General features: G+C 41.2%; 3 protein-coding genes and 1 pseudogene across 3 annotated transcripts; all 4 read right to left on the bottom strand.

Moving 5' to 3' along the window:
• Positions 1–2,311: 2,311 nt before the first annotated feature.
• Positions 2,312–3,790, bottom strand: LOC120288261 (annotated as a pseudogene).
• A 1,324-nt stretch (positions 3,791–5,114) lies between these two features.
• LOC104420139 (MDIS1-interacting receptor like kinase 2-like) lies at positions 5,115–8,262 on the bottom strand. Its single transcript, XM_039301703.1, has 2 exons — positions 6,370–8,262; positions 5,115–5,713 (listed from the first exon to the last, which is right to left on the bottom strand). The coding sequence occupies exons 1-2, from the start codon at positions 7,805–7,807 to the stop codon at positions 5,295–5,297; spliced, it is 1,857 nt and encodes a 618-aa protein (XP_039157637.1). The 5' UTR covers positions 7,808–8,262; the 3' UTR covers positions 5,115–5,294.
• A 277-nt stretch (positions 8,263–8,539) lies between these two features.
• LOC120288260 (probable leucine-rich repeat receptor-like protein kinase At1g35710) lies at positions 8,540–10,414 on the bottom strand. Its single transcript, XM_039301911.1, has one exon. It carries the CDS (start codon positions 9,890–9,892, stop codon positions 8,540–8,542), a length of 1,353 nt encoding a protein of 450 aa, XP_039157845.1. The 5' UTR covers positions 9,893–10,414.
• A 2,149-nt stretch (positions 10,415–12,563) lies between these two features.
• On the bottom strand, positions 12,564–14,349 carry LOC120288259. Its single transcript, XM_039301910.1, has 2 exons — positions 13,591–14,349; positions 12,564–12,572 (listed from the first exon to the last, which is right to left on the bottom strand). The coding sequence occupies exons 1-2, from the start codon at positions 14,347–14,349 to the stop codon at positions 12,564–12,566; spliced, it is 768 nt and encodes a 255-aa protein (XP_039157844.1).
• Between the last annotated feature and the right edge of the window lie 790 nt (positions 14,350–15,139).

The following is a 15,139-nucleotide window of genomic DNA, read 5'->3' as shown; positions in this document are numbered from 1 at the left end:
ATTCACCATCCATATTAAGATAAATTAGTTTGGGCAAAAGAAGCTATACCAGCAACAGAAGTGTATCCCCTCTTGGCGACCACAAAAGATATGATCAGAATTGTTTAAAAAATCTCCGTAGCTGACTTAACATTGGCATCCAGAGCTGTGTTCGCTTTACAAATGTGCCTATGATAAGCTCACGCTGACATTTCCAGTCTCTCCTTGTCTCAATACAAAGCTCCAGTCGCTAATCCTTTTCCTGTTATGTACGTGAATGGAGGCATACTAACTTTGCACCCCATAGTGATACATGCAAACATATATTACAAAAAAACTGGGAGGATAAGAATAACACCATACACGTGGCAATTTCATGGCCTACAACTGGGAATCAGAGTAGGTATGAAGTATGTTGTACTCATAAATGAAGTCGAGGAGGCTACAGGTAAGCAGAACTCTTACTCTGTCAAAAACCCCTAACGGGCCATTTCTTTAACCTTTTGAACAAGATGAGGCATATATTTCCTTGTCAATAACCCGTAATGAATGCAGCCAAATTGCTTTTCTATATTTTTGTTGGAGGCATCAGTAACTAAGGCCTCAATGGCAACTTTCCATCTACCATCTCTCTGAGTGAGAGATTTCTTTCTCCTTCCTTCTGTCCAGAGACCAGGAGCAACTTTGAATTTTCCCTCATCTCGGTTATATGAGGATCCGGCTTGTCCACCCAAATCAACATGGAGATCTCTGAGTTCATTTAACTAGCTAACCGCAATTTGTTGGCAAAGGAAGGGAGTTTGAGATTTTATGGAAATCACTACCAACTGTTTTAAAAGCTTAAAATTAATATTATAACACTTTCCCTTTCACACTTAATCTCATCTTTTTGTTTAGTACTAAATGTGAAAATTTAATTAGGAAGGCAAATGGAATCTGGTAAGATTTGAAATGAGGACTTTCAGCCTTGATACCATGTAGAATTTTAGATGGAGAGAATTTCTTATTATCATACACATATTTTACAGCTTTACAGTGTTATATTTATAGGCTAATACACAGAGAAATCCTAGCAAACAAAACGGAAAAAAGCCTAAATAGGAGAAAAGCTACAATCCCATGATTTGTGGGATTCAAACAAAATCAAATCAGAATAAAAAAACTTCCTAAATAAAAAAAAATCCAATGTATTTACAGCCATGTAATAAGCTCAACAAGAAGACCACAAAGCCTGTCGATATTTTAGAAGTTCCATCTAAATAATTGCCGGTGAACTTCAGCCGCGTGTTTCTATGCTTTCTTTCTCCGGTAAAATATGGGACAATCCCGACTGCAAAGGTTATGATATCAATTATGTGAATAACAAACGAGCTATCTTAAAAAGTACCGTGAGGAAACAAAGTAGAACCTTGTGCAAAGTATATCCTAATGAAGCGAACCCTGGCATTCTCGGCACTCTGCCCAAAACTTTCCAGAAATCTCATTGGGCTCGGAGACTGCAACCATTTTATGCAAGTAACCAAATTTACCAGTGTGCTATATATCCGACTAAGGTGCAGGAAGAAAATATAACATCAGCAGAGACGCTTATCTTGAGATACCGTTTTACAATACGATTCAGCTTCCCTTCGCTTGCAGTGTGAACAGAGAGTTCCATTTGTATTGCTGGTATGGCGGACAGGAGCAATATAACTCCGGGTTGGCACACAAGTTTGTAGACAGTGCAAATTGACTTTCTATTCGTATAAAAGCCCGACAGAAAGAACTCTGCCAGTTTCACGTGCCAAAATGTAACACGAAGCTCAAAAATTTCTTGCCAGTGCAACTCATTGGTTGGGCATGAAAGATAAAGTATGCCAAATGAAGTGAACGAATACTATAACTTGCACATTATGCTGCAAAATTGGAGGAACATTACCAAACTTCCTCATTCAATGGGCAATTCAAGAAAGATGAGACAGATTACTCTGTGCATAACATCAAACTATATGTCAATCTTGAGTGGTTACGGCTGTCTCAGCATCACATGGTGATGTTAAAGCTTGAAGGAGCAGCCAGATCATTCTGCTTTCCTCAAGTTTATCGAGGAATAATAGTCCAAATATGAAAAGTAAGTTTTGAACGAAATCTAGCTTTTCATTTATCAAGTACTTAATTAATCAAACTAAATTCAAGATCTCACAGATGTTATTGGTAGTCTAGCAGGAGATAAGCTGATTATAACTTTCCAGTCATTCCATTTTCTAATGTATAACTCTAGTCCATCATTCACAGAATAGCCCTAGATGTGACACTATCTTCGACATGCTATTTTGCAGATGAACCAGAGGACCGTTTAAACAAGGAAAAATAACTTAAGGACAAAGCCTACCATGTTTAACTAAACCGTGAGATTTGAAACCAAAGGGCAAAAGAAACCTAGATTTCAATGAGATCTGAAATGAAGAATACAAGAACCCAAGAAATTGCAGCATGAGAACTTAAATGCAATAGATACCTTATCAAAGCTTTGCAACCAATGCAAGTTAAATGTCTGCCCACTATTCCTAGCAACCTTCTGGCCTTCCTCGGTTGCCCTGGTCAATAGCTTCACCACTGGATCGTTCACGAGTTCTTCCTCCGTCAGTGCCTCAAACATGGATTGGTTTTCCAAATAGCCCTTCATCCATTCACCAAGTTCTTCAACGTCTGTGATGGTGTAAATTATGCCCCCAACAGCCAGAGTATATGCATACTCATCTAACAAGTGAGGGCTAATCACACTGCGGCAGTGATTTTTCTCTTTAAAATGAGGATCCGGAAATGGGAAGAACGTCTTTGTCAGTTGGCCTTTCTCAAAATAGTTAAGAAGGTGCTTCATAGAGTTGGTCTATACTACTGAGATATTATTATTTTTTTTTGACGGGGATTGATTGTCCTCAATGCAGAAATGCGCTCATTCACATATTCGGTCACCTTGTCTTTAATTCACATTCCTCGATCGTGAGTTTGTCGGGAAATAGGGTTGAAAGAGCAACTAGTTGCCCTCCGAAGCCACAGCCAATGTCAGCAAATTGAATCCTTTAGGGATTTATCATCATCAGATGGAGCAGGGAACAACGGAGGGTAATGAAGAGAATAATCAAATTGACTAGGGGAGAGCGGAACAGGAAAGTGCGAATCGCTTTTGTGGATTGCTGTGAGCTCGTGCTCCGTAGAATCGCTTCCTAGGCGAGCCAGTTAATTTGTTGAAGGTAGAGATCGTCTCTCTCTCTATCAGGTCTCTTTATCTGTAGAGACATTGTTAGCAAAACCATAATCATATGGCGAAGGAACCGAAAAGACAAGATAAAAAACGGCATTCGGTTGTCATCCTGTACAATGATTTACTTTCAAAATACAACTTACACAGCCTAGAAGGGGGTGCGTCATAATAGACAATGGCAAGCAAGATATTATTGCCATACGTACCATAGTCCTGCCAAGAAAGTGACAACGTCTAGTAACTAGTCAAAGTGAAAAATAAATACGGTTGAGGCAAAGATCACAGTTATCCACAAAATATGAAGGTGTCTATGAGGCCGTCAGCGGTGCAAATATAGAGTTTACAAGGCCGAAAATCAATACAAGTCGTATGAGTCAAGGTAACATCTAATGTATGTCCAACCACAATGCTATAAACATCCATGGTGAAAGTTGCGCTTCAATTAGGCTCAATTGAAACTTGCGATGTGGGCCTAAACGTGAACTTTTAAATTTTTCTGTCACTTTCTTAAGGTTATGCCCTTGTCTAGCACCGTTTCTTAGGAAAATTCTTAGTGGTCACCTTCATGGCATCGTAGTTTATATTAGGAAAAATTACCAAAAAAATCATAAACCTATTGCAATTTTTCCAAATTAGGCCTAAACTTTTTTTTTCCTATTCAATTTTAAACTTTATGCAATTGTGCCAATTCAGTGTATTCGGCCAATTTTGGTCGGCCGGCCCTGACATGAACACCAACTAACACTGACATGGCAATTTTTAAATATTTATATTTTTAATTTTTTTCCCGAATTTTTATTAATTTTGTCTTTTTCTTTTTTCCTTTTCTTCCTAATTAAAAAATTATAAAAATTTTAAAATATTATTAAAAAATTGCCACGTCAGCGCCAGTAGGCCAAAATTGACTGAATGGACTAAATTGATACAATTGCAAAATGTTTATGATTAAATGGGCAAAAAAAAAAAAAGTTTAGGGCGATTTGAAAAAATGCAATAGATTTAGGATTTTTTTGATAATTTTTCCGTTTATATTAATTCTATAGATGAGCACATAGATCATCTTCTTTCATGACTCTTAGAGCAGGAAATTCGTCAACCTACAAAAGTGCACGCTTATGCAACCTTAATTGCTTATTGAATTAGATAGAGTTTCCCAATTGTAAGGAAAAGCAACAAGAACAGGCATAGTTTGAGCATCCCAACTACAAGCGTGTCTCTAGCAGTTCAACTGGATAAAAGCATCACAAATCGAGTGACCATCATAAAAGAGTCCGGCAAATTTATCTCTTGCACATATCTAACTATTGATTGTAGATGGATTGGCAGTTGCAAAGAAATTATGAGCTGTTAGTGTCGCAATCCTTAATGCAAAGCTCTAAAAAATTAATGCCGTATGGGTTCATCCATGTGCATGCACGTCTCGTCAAACAGAAAGCTCTCTTCATGCTTAATTTCGCTTAGAACCTCAAATAGATTTCATATGATTCATTAGCATTTCCAGATCCTACAGTAAATCACACCATTCACAAGAATCTCCTAATTTCAACAAAAACGGCTCATTTGACAAGTGAAATCATCTCTTTTACAACCCATCATGCCCGCAATAAGCTTGCCTCTAGTGTAGACTAAAACCACATTCTCGTGAGCCTAGTTCGTAGCTTAGTTTGTAACGTTACTGCCACGTGGTATTGGAAACTCCATACTAAAACAGGCAGCACGATCATCAACAACGACATGGTATAAAGGCAATCGACTGAAGGAAGCACCCATAAGAGAAGAAAACATTTCAAGATTGCCTTTTTAGGAAATTGACATGTTTTAAGGAAGCTACATTCAGAGCACCAGGTCTTCGGTCGGCTATTGGTTGTTGGACCAATAAACATGGTCCGTCTCAAAAGTAATCGTGGTTTTTTGTTGTGTCATAAATAAACTGCATCTCACTCTTACAGCATAGAATGGAAAAGAGTTTAACAAGACTTACTAATTTGCAGAAGCCATACAATTTTATATGCTCAATCACTTTCACCAAATTGCAGCTTCATTATCAATTATCTCTTTACTAGACAAGCACTTAATGACCCTTACTCCTCGCTCTGTCCTGATGAAGCTCTGTTGATTCACCTTCCAACCGTGATCTATTAACATATCGAAGCTGAGCCAATGAGATCTCATGGAAGGGCTTTGCCAATGTTGACTTTCGAGCTAGAAAAGCTTCGGAGACTTGCTTCATAGTTGGTCGAGACTTTGGATTAGCACTCAAGCAAGCAAGCGCTAGAGAAACTACCAAAACAATACTTCTTGCAACAGAGTTCTCTCTTGGAAAAGGCAACCGCTGGTCTACAATTTTATGCAGCATGATATCTTCTCCAGAGGATGTCAACAAGATAGATATAATATCTCTTGGATGCTCACCCATCATTGTTTCCATTGCTGTCACTCCAAAACTATATACGTCGCATTTCTCATTGGCAACCAAAGAATATGCAAGCTCTGAAAAAAAAAAAATACGAAAGGCATACAAAATTTTAGCAGTTGAAGCTTTGGACCGGATGACTACACCCTTAACCGCCCTGCCCCGTCGCTGCCCCGCAAGGGGCAACTTTTCCCTCTCTATCGTGCCCCACATAACTATGTGCGGCACCCCACCCCACTCCATTTGCCCCACCAATTTTTCTTTGAAAACTGTTAATTTTATTTCCACAATAAAACGTTTAATAGAAATGAATGATTTAGTAATACCAATATAGATGTAATACAAAATCTAAAAATCTGACTATTCCGACATGCTTTTACTTAGATGCAACATAAAAATTATAGTTTGAGACAAAAATAAGTAACCTAATGATAATAACAACAGTACCATACAAAATAATTATTCATTTTCCAAAAATATTCAAATATATAGACATGAATAAAACAAATACAGGAGTCAGAGCCACGGCGAACAAGGTGGTTCCAAGAGGACATTTTGCCAATCGTGGCACAACAAATCCTTAGCTATTGTTGGCCACTACAATAACAATCTACAAGTCACTGATGTGCATGGATAGTGAAACTTCTACAATGTCGTTTATTTGACTTGTACCTCTATTAGTAACTTTTAGGGTAAAAAAATATATATATGTGAAGCATAAAGTGTTGCTCACCTGGTGCAATGTATCCATAGGTGCCAGCGATATTTGCAGTGAAGTTAGATGAGGAATCATGACCTAGAAGTCTCGCGGTGCCAAAATCTGATACAAAAGCCTGCATTTTACTGTTGAGTAAGATGTTATTGCTAGATATGTCTCGATGAACAATTGCCCGAACGCAATCATGGTGCATGTAAGACAAAGCATATGCTATATCCTGGATGAGATTGACTCTTTTGGACCAATCCAATTCCACGGCTTCAATATCATCTCTCAAAGCACATAATAGACTCCCATTTTCCATGTATTCGTAAACTAAGAACATGCATCGCCTGTGTAAGCAGAAACCATGGAGCTTGATTATGCTTCTATGCCTTATTTCTGTCAAGTGTTTCACTTCATTTCGAAAGCTCTTGTCGAAGGATGGGTCCTCTGCTTCAAGACGGTGAAGTTTCTTCAATGCCACAACTTTTCCATTGGGCAATCGTGCTCTATAAACGCTACCATAACCACCAGTCCCGATGCAATATTTGAGATCGAAATCCTCTGTTGCATCAATTATGTCTTCATAAGCAATCCTCCCGTCATAATTCCATATTGACAAGAAATTTCCATTTTTCTCTGTAGTCTCCGGTTGCTCTGTTTTTGTTGCACATCGAAATAGAAAGCAAGATCCAACCACTATACAGGAAATCCCAGCTAGTGGAATGAACACCGTCATATAATGAATTACGCTAGACCTTCTTTTGGGGGCTTGGGTTTCATGAAACTGGTTCAGATCTTTGTTGCCAAGAAAAGCAGTATCAGGAAAGACAGCCTTGAGATTATTTGGAATGGAGCCAGAAAGAGAATTGTTGTGAAGATCGAGATAGTTTAAGTAGCTCAGTTTCCCAAGTTGAAAGGGGATTTCCCCGACCAAGTTGTTCGAGCTCAAATCTAGCTGTCGGAGATCCCTTAAATCTCCTATTTTCGATGGGATGGCACAATCAATTCTATTTTCATGTAAATTCAGCGCAATCAAGCTCTTCAAATTGCCTATTTGCGACGGAATACATCCACTGAGTTTGTTTTCTTGCAAATAGAGATAAGTCAAGCTTGTCAAATTCCCTATTTCTGGAGGAATAGATCCATTGAGTTGGTTTCCTCGCAAATCAAGATAAGCCAAGCCTGTCAAATTCCCTATTTTTGAAGGAATATATCCACCGAGTTGATTTCCTCGCAAATTGAGACGAGTCAAGCTCGTCAAATTCCCTATTTCCGGAGGAATAGATCCACCAAGTTGGTTTCCTCGCAAATTGAGATAATTCAAGCTCGTCAAATTCCCTATTTTTGGAGGAATAGATCCACCGAGTTGGTTTCTTCGCAAATTGAGATAATTCAAGCTCGTCAAATTCCCTATAGAAGACGGAATGGGACCAGTGAAGTTGTTGAAACCTAAATTAACAACATTCATTTTGCGAGGTTCCCTAGTTCAAGAGGGATAAAGCCACTTAAATTGTTTGAGTTAAATCTAAGGGATCGTAAATTGTGCAAGCGACCAATAGTCGAAGGGACTACACCATTAAGCAAATTGTCCTCGAGATCCAAGTTGGTCAATCTCTCCAAATTTCCCAACTCAAGAGGGATAGAGCCATTGATGTGATTAAAACCGATCCTAAGAACTTGAAGCCTAGTGAGGTTTTGGATACATGGAGGCAACTCGCCGGTGAGAGAATTGAAGGACAAGTCAAGGTGAGTTAGCCTCGACAGAGTACACATTTGAAGGGGAATAGATCCACTGAGTTGGTTTTTTTGCAAATAGAGATCAATTAAGCTTGTCAAATTCCCTATTTCCAGAGGAATAGATCCACTAAGTTTGTTTTGTTGCAAATAGAGATAAGTCAAGCTTGTCAAATTCCTATAGAGGATGGAAAGGGACCGGTGAGAGAATTGTCCTTGAGATCCAAGTTGGTCAATCTCTCCAAATTTCCCAACTCGGGAGGGATAGAGCCATTGATGTGATTATAAGCGATCCTAAGAACTTGAAGCCTAGTGAGGTTTTGGATACATGGAGGCAACTCGCCAGTGAGAGAATTGAAGGACAAGTCAAGGTGAGTTAGCCTCGACAGAGTACACATTTGAAGGGGAATAGATCCACTAAGTTGGTTTTTTTGCAAATAGAGATCAATTAAGCTTGTCAAATTCCCTATTTCAGAGGAATAGATCCACTAAGTTTGTTTCGTTGCAAATAGAGATAAGCCAAGCTTGTCAAATTCCCTATAGAGGACGGAATGGGACCAGTGAGAGAATTGTTCTTGAGATCCAAGTTGGTCAATCTCTCCAAATTTCCCAACTCAGGAGGGATAGAGCCATTGATGTGATTATAACTGATCCTAAGAACTTGAAGCCTAGTGAGGTTTTGGATACATGGAGGCAACTCGCTAGTGAGAGAATTGAAGGACAAGTCAAGGTGAGTTAGCCTCGATAGAGTACACATTTGAAGGGGAATAGATCCACTGAGTTGGTTTTTTTGCAAATAGAGATCAGTCAAGCTTGTCAAATTCCCTATTTCCAGAGGAATAGATCCACTAAGTTTGTTTCGTTGCAAATAGAGATAAGCCAAGCTTGTCAAATTCCCTATAGAGGACGGAATGGGACCAGTGAGAGAATTGTTCTTGAGATCCAAGTTGGTCAATCTCTCCAAATTTCCCAACTTAGGAGGGATAGAGCCATTGATGTGATTATAACTGATCCTAAGAACTTGAAGCCTAGTGAGGTTTTGGATACATGGAGGCAACTCGCCAGTGAGAGAATTGAAGGACAAGTCAAGGTGAGTTAGCCTCGACAGAGTACACATTTGAAGGGGAATAGATCCGCTAAGTTGGTTTTTTTGCAAATAGAGATCAGTTAAGCTTGTTAAATTCCCTATTTCTAGAGGAATAGATCCACTAAGTTTGTTTTGTTGCAAATAGAGATAAGTCAAGCTTGTCAAATTCCCTATAGAGGATGGAATGGGACCAGTGAGAGAATTGTCCTTGAGATCCAAGTTGGTCAATCTCTCCAAATTTCCCAACTCAGGAGGGATAGAGCCATTGATGTGATTATAACTGATCCTAAGATCTTGAAGCCTAGTGAGATTTTGGACACATGGAGGCAACTTGCCAATGAGAGAATTGAAGGACAAGTCAAGGTAAGTTAGCCTCGACAGAGTACATATTTGAAGGGGGATTTTGCCAGCTAGTCCGTTAGAAGAGAGATTAAGAGAGGTGAGTCTCGGAAGTAGAGATAAGTTCATGTTGCTGAAATTACCTCCTATTTGGTACCCATGTGGCAAGCGAATCCCGTTGACGCTCCCAGAGGCGTCGCACAATACCCCGGGCCATGCGCAATGAGGTAAGGTAGTGTTGTCGGTGACGGAGGGAGACCACCACCCGCTATAGAGAAGCGCACTTGCCTCTGATTGTTTAGAAGCTGCTGGTGTTGCAAGAATTGAATTGTAGTAGGAGAAAGCTATAACAATCAGTACAACTAAGGACATGTTGCAGATTATGCTCATCATGTTGCAGCTCTAGTCACTTGTCATTTATGAAGCATGGACACGTTACACGTGCTTTTGTGTCGTGTTCAACATGCGTTGATCACGTGTCGGATTTTTCGACATGTGGTCAACTTTTCTAGTCGCGTTCCAACACGCGTGTTCGAAAGACGATGGAGGGTGGAGGCGAGGGCGAGGGAGCAAAGACGAGGCTGGTGAGCCAACGACGGCGAGAGACGGTAAGAGAAAGAGCAGAGACTGAGGCGAGGGCCGCCACTCTGTGATGCTATGATGGATCAACGATGAGGTTGCAGCTGCGAGGGAGGAAAGGCTGGAGGCGAGGTAGTGAATGATTATGATGAGGATACAGAGCAAGCAGAGATCAAGAGGAAGAGGAGAGGAAGGGGGTCATGCGGCGAGGAGGAGGAGAAGGAGGGCACTGCTAGAGTTTTGAGAAGGAAACTAAAAGGATAAAAAAAGGGACTTGGCATGTTGGAGGGAGGAGTAAGTGATAGCCTGTCAGGAGATGGGTAAGGGAAAGAAAAGTGAAAAAAAATTCATGGTGTCAAGAGGTGGGGGAGGGAAAGAAAAGTGAAAAAAAATTGGGGGTGTCACGAGGTAGGGGAGGGAAAGAAAAGTGAAAAAAAAGAAGAAAAGAGACTTGGCATGTTGGAGGGAGGGGTAAGTGATAGCCTGTCAGGAGATGGGTAAGGGAAAGAAAAGTGAAAAAAAATTTAGGGGTGTCAGGAGGTGGGGGAGGGAAAGAAAAGTGAACAAAATTTGGGGGTGTCACGAGGTGGGGGAGGGAAAGAAAAGTGAAAAAGAAAAAAAAAGAGCAAACACTAAGGCAAGGGTCACCACTCTGTGATGCTGCGATGGATCAGTGACGAGGCTGCAGCTGCGAGGGAGGAAGGGCTGGAGGCAAGGCAGTGAATGATTGTGATGAGGATTGAGAGTAAGCAAAGATCAAGAGGAAGAGGAGAGGAAGGGGGTCATGTGGCGAGGAGGAGGAGAAGGAGGGTGCTACTAGGGTTTTGAGAAGGAAACTAAAAGGATAAAAAAAGGGACTTGGCATGTTGGAGGGAGGAGTAAGTGATAGCCTGTCAGGAGATGGGTAAGGGAAAGAAAAGTGAAAAAAAAATTCATGGTGTCAAGAGGTGGGGAGGGAAAGAAAAGTGAAAAAAAAAATTGGGGGTGTCACGAGGTAGGGGAGGGAAAGAAAAGTGAAAAAAGAAAAGAAAAAGAGACTTGGCATGTTGGAGGGAGGGGTAAGTGATAGCCTGTCAGGAGATGGGTAAGGGAAAGAAAAGTGAAAAAAAATTTAGGGGTGTCAGTAGGTGGGGGAGGGAAAGAAAAGTGAACAAAATTTGGGGGTGTCACGAGGTGGGGGAGGGAAAGAAAAGTGAAAAAAAAAGAAAAAAAAAGAGCAAAGACTAAGGCAAGGGTCGCCACTCTGTGATGCTGCGATGGATCAGTGACGAGGCTGCAGCTGCGAGGGAGGAAGGGCTGGAGGCAAGGCAGTGAATGATTGTGATGAGGATTGAGAGTAAGCAAAGATCGAGAGGAAGAGGAGAGGAAGGGGTCATGTGGCGAGGAGGAGGAGAAGGAGGGTGCTGCTAGGGTTTTGAGAAGGAAACTAAAAGGATAAAAAAAGGGACTTGGCATGTTGGAGGGAGGGGTAAGTGATAGCCTGTCAGAAGATGGGTAAGGGAAAGAAAAGTGAAAAAAATTCGGGGTGTCACGAGGTGGGGAGAGAAAGAAAAGTGAAAAAAATTTAGGGGCAGGGTAAAGAGATGAGGGAAAAAATGAAGTGGGGGTTGGGGTGGACCCCTGAGGGGACTTTTTATTTAATCAAAAAAATAATTAAATGAAATTAAAAGTAATTTTGAAAAATAAAAGTATTAAATGTTGAATGATGATAAATTTTGGCCATTGTAGAAGATCATGGATTTATTTAAATAAGTTGATTCTAATTTATTGTTAGTCATTAGCTTCATCAATAAATTTTGTTAATTTATTAATATTATTAGTATAAATTCATTGTAGGCTCTTTTTTTAATTAATTAATTATTTATAAATTTGAATCAAATTAATTAAAAATAAAAATATTCATTTAATGTACAACGTGTCCCAACGTGTCAAAATTTTCTATTTTTGAGAAATAATGCGTCGACGTGTCGTGTCGTGTCACGTGTCAATGTTTTTTTTTTTTTTTTTGTTAACCCAGGGAACCCCCGCACGCCGCTTCGCGGCGGAGTAAACCCTGGGGTGAATTGGGCCCCCACCGCTAGCCCAGCCACAAGTGAATCACGCAGCTGTACATTGAAATACCCGGCGCACGCTGGGTTTCAAACTCCTCCCCATAACCTGGGGTCGCCTGGTAGGTACTAAGCTCTTATCCAGCGCGGCCACCGCGGGCGGTGGTGTCGCGTGTCAATGTTGCTTAGCTTGTCATTGCCATATTCTTTGGACTACGGCATTTAAAAAGCAAAGCAAGACACTAAACCAACGCGTCAAACGAAACGCGATTTCCACAATTCACGTGTTATCTTTGTATTGACTTGACACTTTCTGTATTTTATTCTTTCCTCTCTTCCTTTTTCTTTTGAGATGATAGAGTTGCCATCAACTCATAGGGCTGTAGAAGGGCAACTAATTACAAAAAATTGAATTAGGTTGTGAAGCAATCCAAGTTTCAGCGCCCCTGCAAACCAAAAACTGTGTATCAAATATCATCTCTACTTTTTGCGTCCTTGTAGAGTCACAATGCTTCATCAAGGACTATTTTATTATTTCGAACCTGTTGATACCTAAATTTTGGCGATCTAGTTATTTATTTACCACATTAAAAAATTAGGGATTAATTTTAACCCCTACAAAAAAATAAATTAATTACATAGCATATAATTTTAGATACGTTTATTTATTATTATTGCATTTGCATTGAGCAGTGACGAATGGGTTTGAATTGGTGGTTCTAAGCTTTTAATTGACAAAATGGCTGGATTAAGCCCACGAAGCGAGCAAATTGGCCAAAACCCGTTTTTTAATGATTGAAAATTATCTCATGAAAAATAGAGATTTGAAATTTTCCGAATATGTTGGAGATTTTTTTCAATATCTTCGGATAGGACAAGTGTGACAAAAAATATTACGAGCTTATCTTTACAGGATTTGAAATTTGAGAAAATTGCAATCTTGAATCGTATCGAAAACAAAGATTATGTTCGGAAAAAAAAAATCTTTGTGAATATTGATTTAAAACCCTAATCCATTCGCCTATAAATAGGATGCTACACCACAGAAGAGAGGGAGACCACACATTGAATATACGGCCGGGTTCTATTTTTCAGGGTTTTTCTCGGTTGTGAGCTCAAAATTCAACACAAAAGGAGAAAAAATTCGTTCAAAAGGGCTTCTCTTCGTTCTTGGGGAAAAAGAAAAAGAAACTCAAAAAGAAAAGAAAAGCTTTCGTTGGTCTTCTTTTTGGGGAAAAAGGAAAGACCTGGAGAGAGAGAGAGACAGCAGTGAGAAGAGACGTGATAGGGACTTGTGCAGCAGAAAGGAAAAAAGAAAAAAAAATAAAATTATAGGAGTTGCTGTTCATCTTCTCCGTCGCTGCGCTCTGCCCCCAGTCGCTCGAAGCCTCTGCTACGCCGGCTGCCGCACGGCGTTGCCGCCCGTCCGAAGCTCCGCCCCGTCTCCGCCTGCGACAACCTTGCCTCCGCCCGAGCACCCGCGCCATCGCACGCCCGTCCGCGACGCCTGCAGCCCGTCCCCTGCAACTCCACAGCCGCGAGCGCAGCTCCGTCCGCCTCGCCGACGTCTGCTGCAGCCGCGCCGATCTCGCTCGCCGACGCTCGCTGCAACCGAGCCGAAGCCCACCGCGCCTGCACCAGCCACGCCCTCGGCTGCTCGTCCCCCGCGAAGCCACCGTTCCCTCGCCGGTCGCTGCTGCTGACCCGCGACACCCCTGCTCGACTCCAGACGCTGCTCCTGCCGCGACTCGCCTCCGTCAGCCCTGCCACCATCGCCACCGCCGCGCGACCCAACGCCGCCTCAGCCTTCGCCGGTGGTCCGCCTCTGCTCAGCCCAGCGCCCGACGTTCCTGCAGCGTTTCTGCCCGACGCCCCCTGCAGCGCTTCTGCCCGTGACGCCCCTGCATCGCGCGCCTCCGCCTCTGCTCCGACGACCCGACGCTGCTCCTGCTCCGTTCGTTGCTGCTGTCCCTTCGCCGCCCCGCCGTCGCCCCTACACGCCGCTCGAACCCTCTTCGACCCAGCAACCAAGCGACGCCAGCAGGTCCCTAACCGGACGCCGAGCCTCCGCCTCTGCTCTGCCGGCCCTGCTGCCCGAGTCCTCCGCCCGAGCGTCACTGCTGCTCCGCCCGAGTGCCGCTGCTGCTCCGCTCCGCGTCGCTGTTCCCGTCCGTATCTCCGCCCGCCGCCGGTCCTCACCGGAGCTCCGGCGACCGTGCCCATCACCCTCACCGGAGCCCTTGGCGACCTACCACCATAGCAGCCTTTGCCGAACCACGCCGGTCCGTGTGGAGCGGCGTTGATTAAGTTGGATTTTGGAAAATTCAAAATTAGGTAGTGTTTTTTATTTTTATTTTTTATTTTGTTTTTTGTTTCTTTACTTGAAATATTCTTGAATTAGAGTAACCTCTTAAATTAGGGATTAACAAGTCTGATTTTCGAGCCCGAAATCCGATTCGCAATCACTTGAAAAATCATCAATCTGATCTTACACTCAATTTGATTCACAGTTTATTTAAAATTGACTAATCCGATTTTTTGTGCGAGATATAATTCGTCAATTTTTGAATATCAATCTTATCTTGCTCTAATTTGTTGTCGTGTGGTTTAAGTCGATTTGCAATCCAAAAAATATTTGAATTAGGTTCGTTTTAGAATATTCTTCGTATTATGGTTATTTTGCATATTTAGAATATGAGTTTTATTTCGAATTTTTGTTTGAAAAAATAAAAATCTAAAAAAAAATGCATGTTAGCTTTTTGAATTGCACGTTTAATTATTTGGCAATTTTAATTTCGAATTTCATAAAAAGAAGAAGAAAAAGAAACTAGAATTATGGCATTATTTGCACGACATTGCATATTAGGGTAATATTGCATGTTTAATTGTATTTTCTAATTAATTATAGGTTTAGACAATTTCTCCTAGATAGATTGCATTTTAGGATTACTTGGTTAAGATAATGTTCTAGTTTAAATTAGGATTTGGCTTCATCTAATTCCTAATACAAATT

Source organism: Eucalyptus grandis, chromosome 9 (assembly GCF_016545825.1).
Source record: "Eucalyptus grandis isolate ANBG69807.140 chromosome 9, ASM1654582v1, whole genome shotgun sequence".
In the NCBI taxonomy this organism is placed as follows: Eukaryota; Viridiplantae; Streptophyta; class Magnoliopsida; order Myrtales; family Myrtaceae; genus Eucalyptus; species Eucalyptus grandis.
This window is presented reverse-complemented; position numbering and strand designations above follow the sequence as displayed.

Coding starts and splice junctions, on each gene's coding strand:
- LOC104420139 (XM_039301703.1), bottom strand. CDS start 7,807: ATGAATGTTGTTAATTTAGGTTTCAACAACTTCACTGGTCCCATTCCG. Junction 5,714..6,369: donor CTATGGATACATTGCACCAG/GTGAGCAACACT, acceptor TTTTTTTTTCAG/AGCTTGCATATTCTTTGGTT.
- LOC120288260 (XM_039301911.1), bottom strand. CDS start 9,892: ATGATGAGCATAATCTGCAACATGTCCTTAGTTGTACTGATTGTTATA.
- LOC120288259 (XM_039301910.1), bottom strand. CDS start 14,349: ATGGGCACGGTCGCCGGAGCTCCGGTGAGGACCGGCGGCGGGCGGAGA.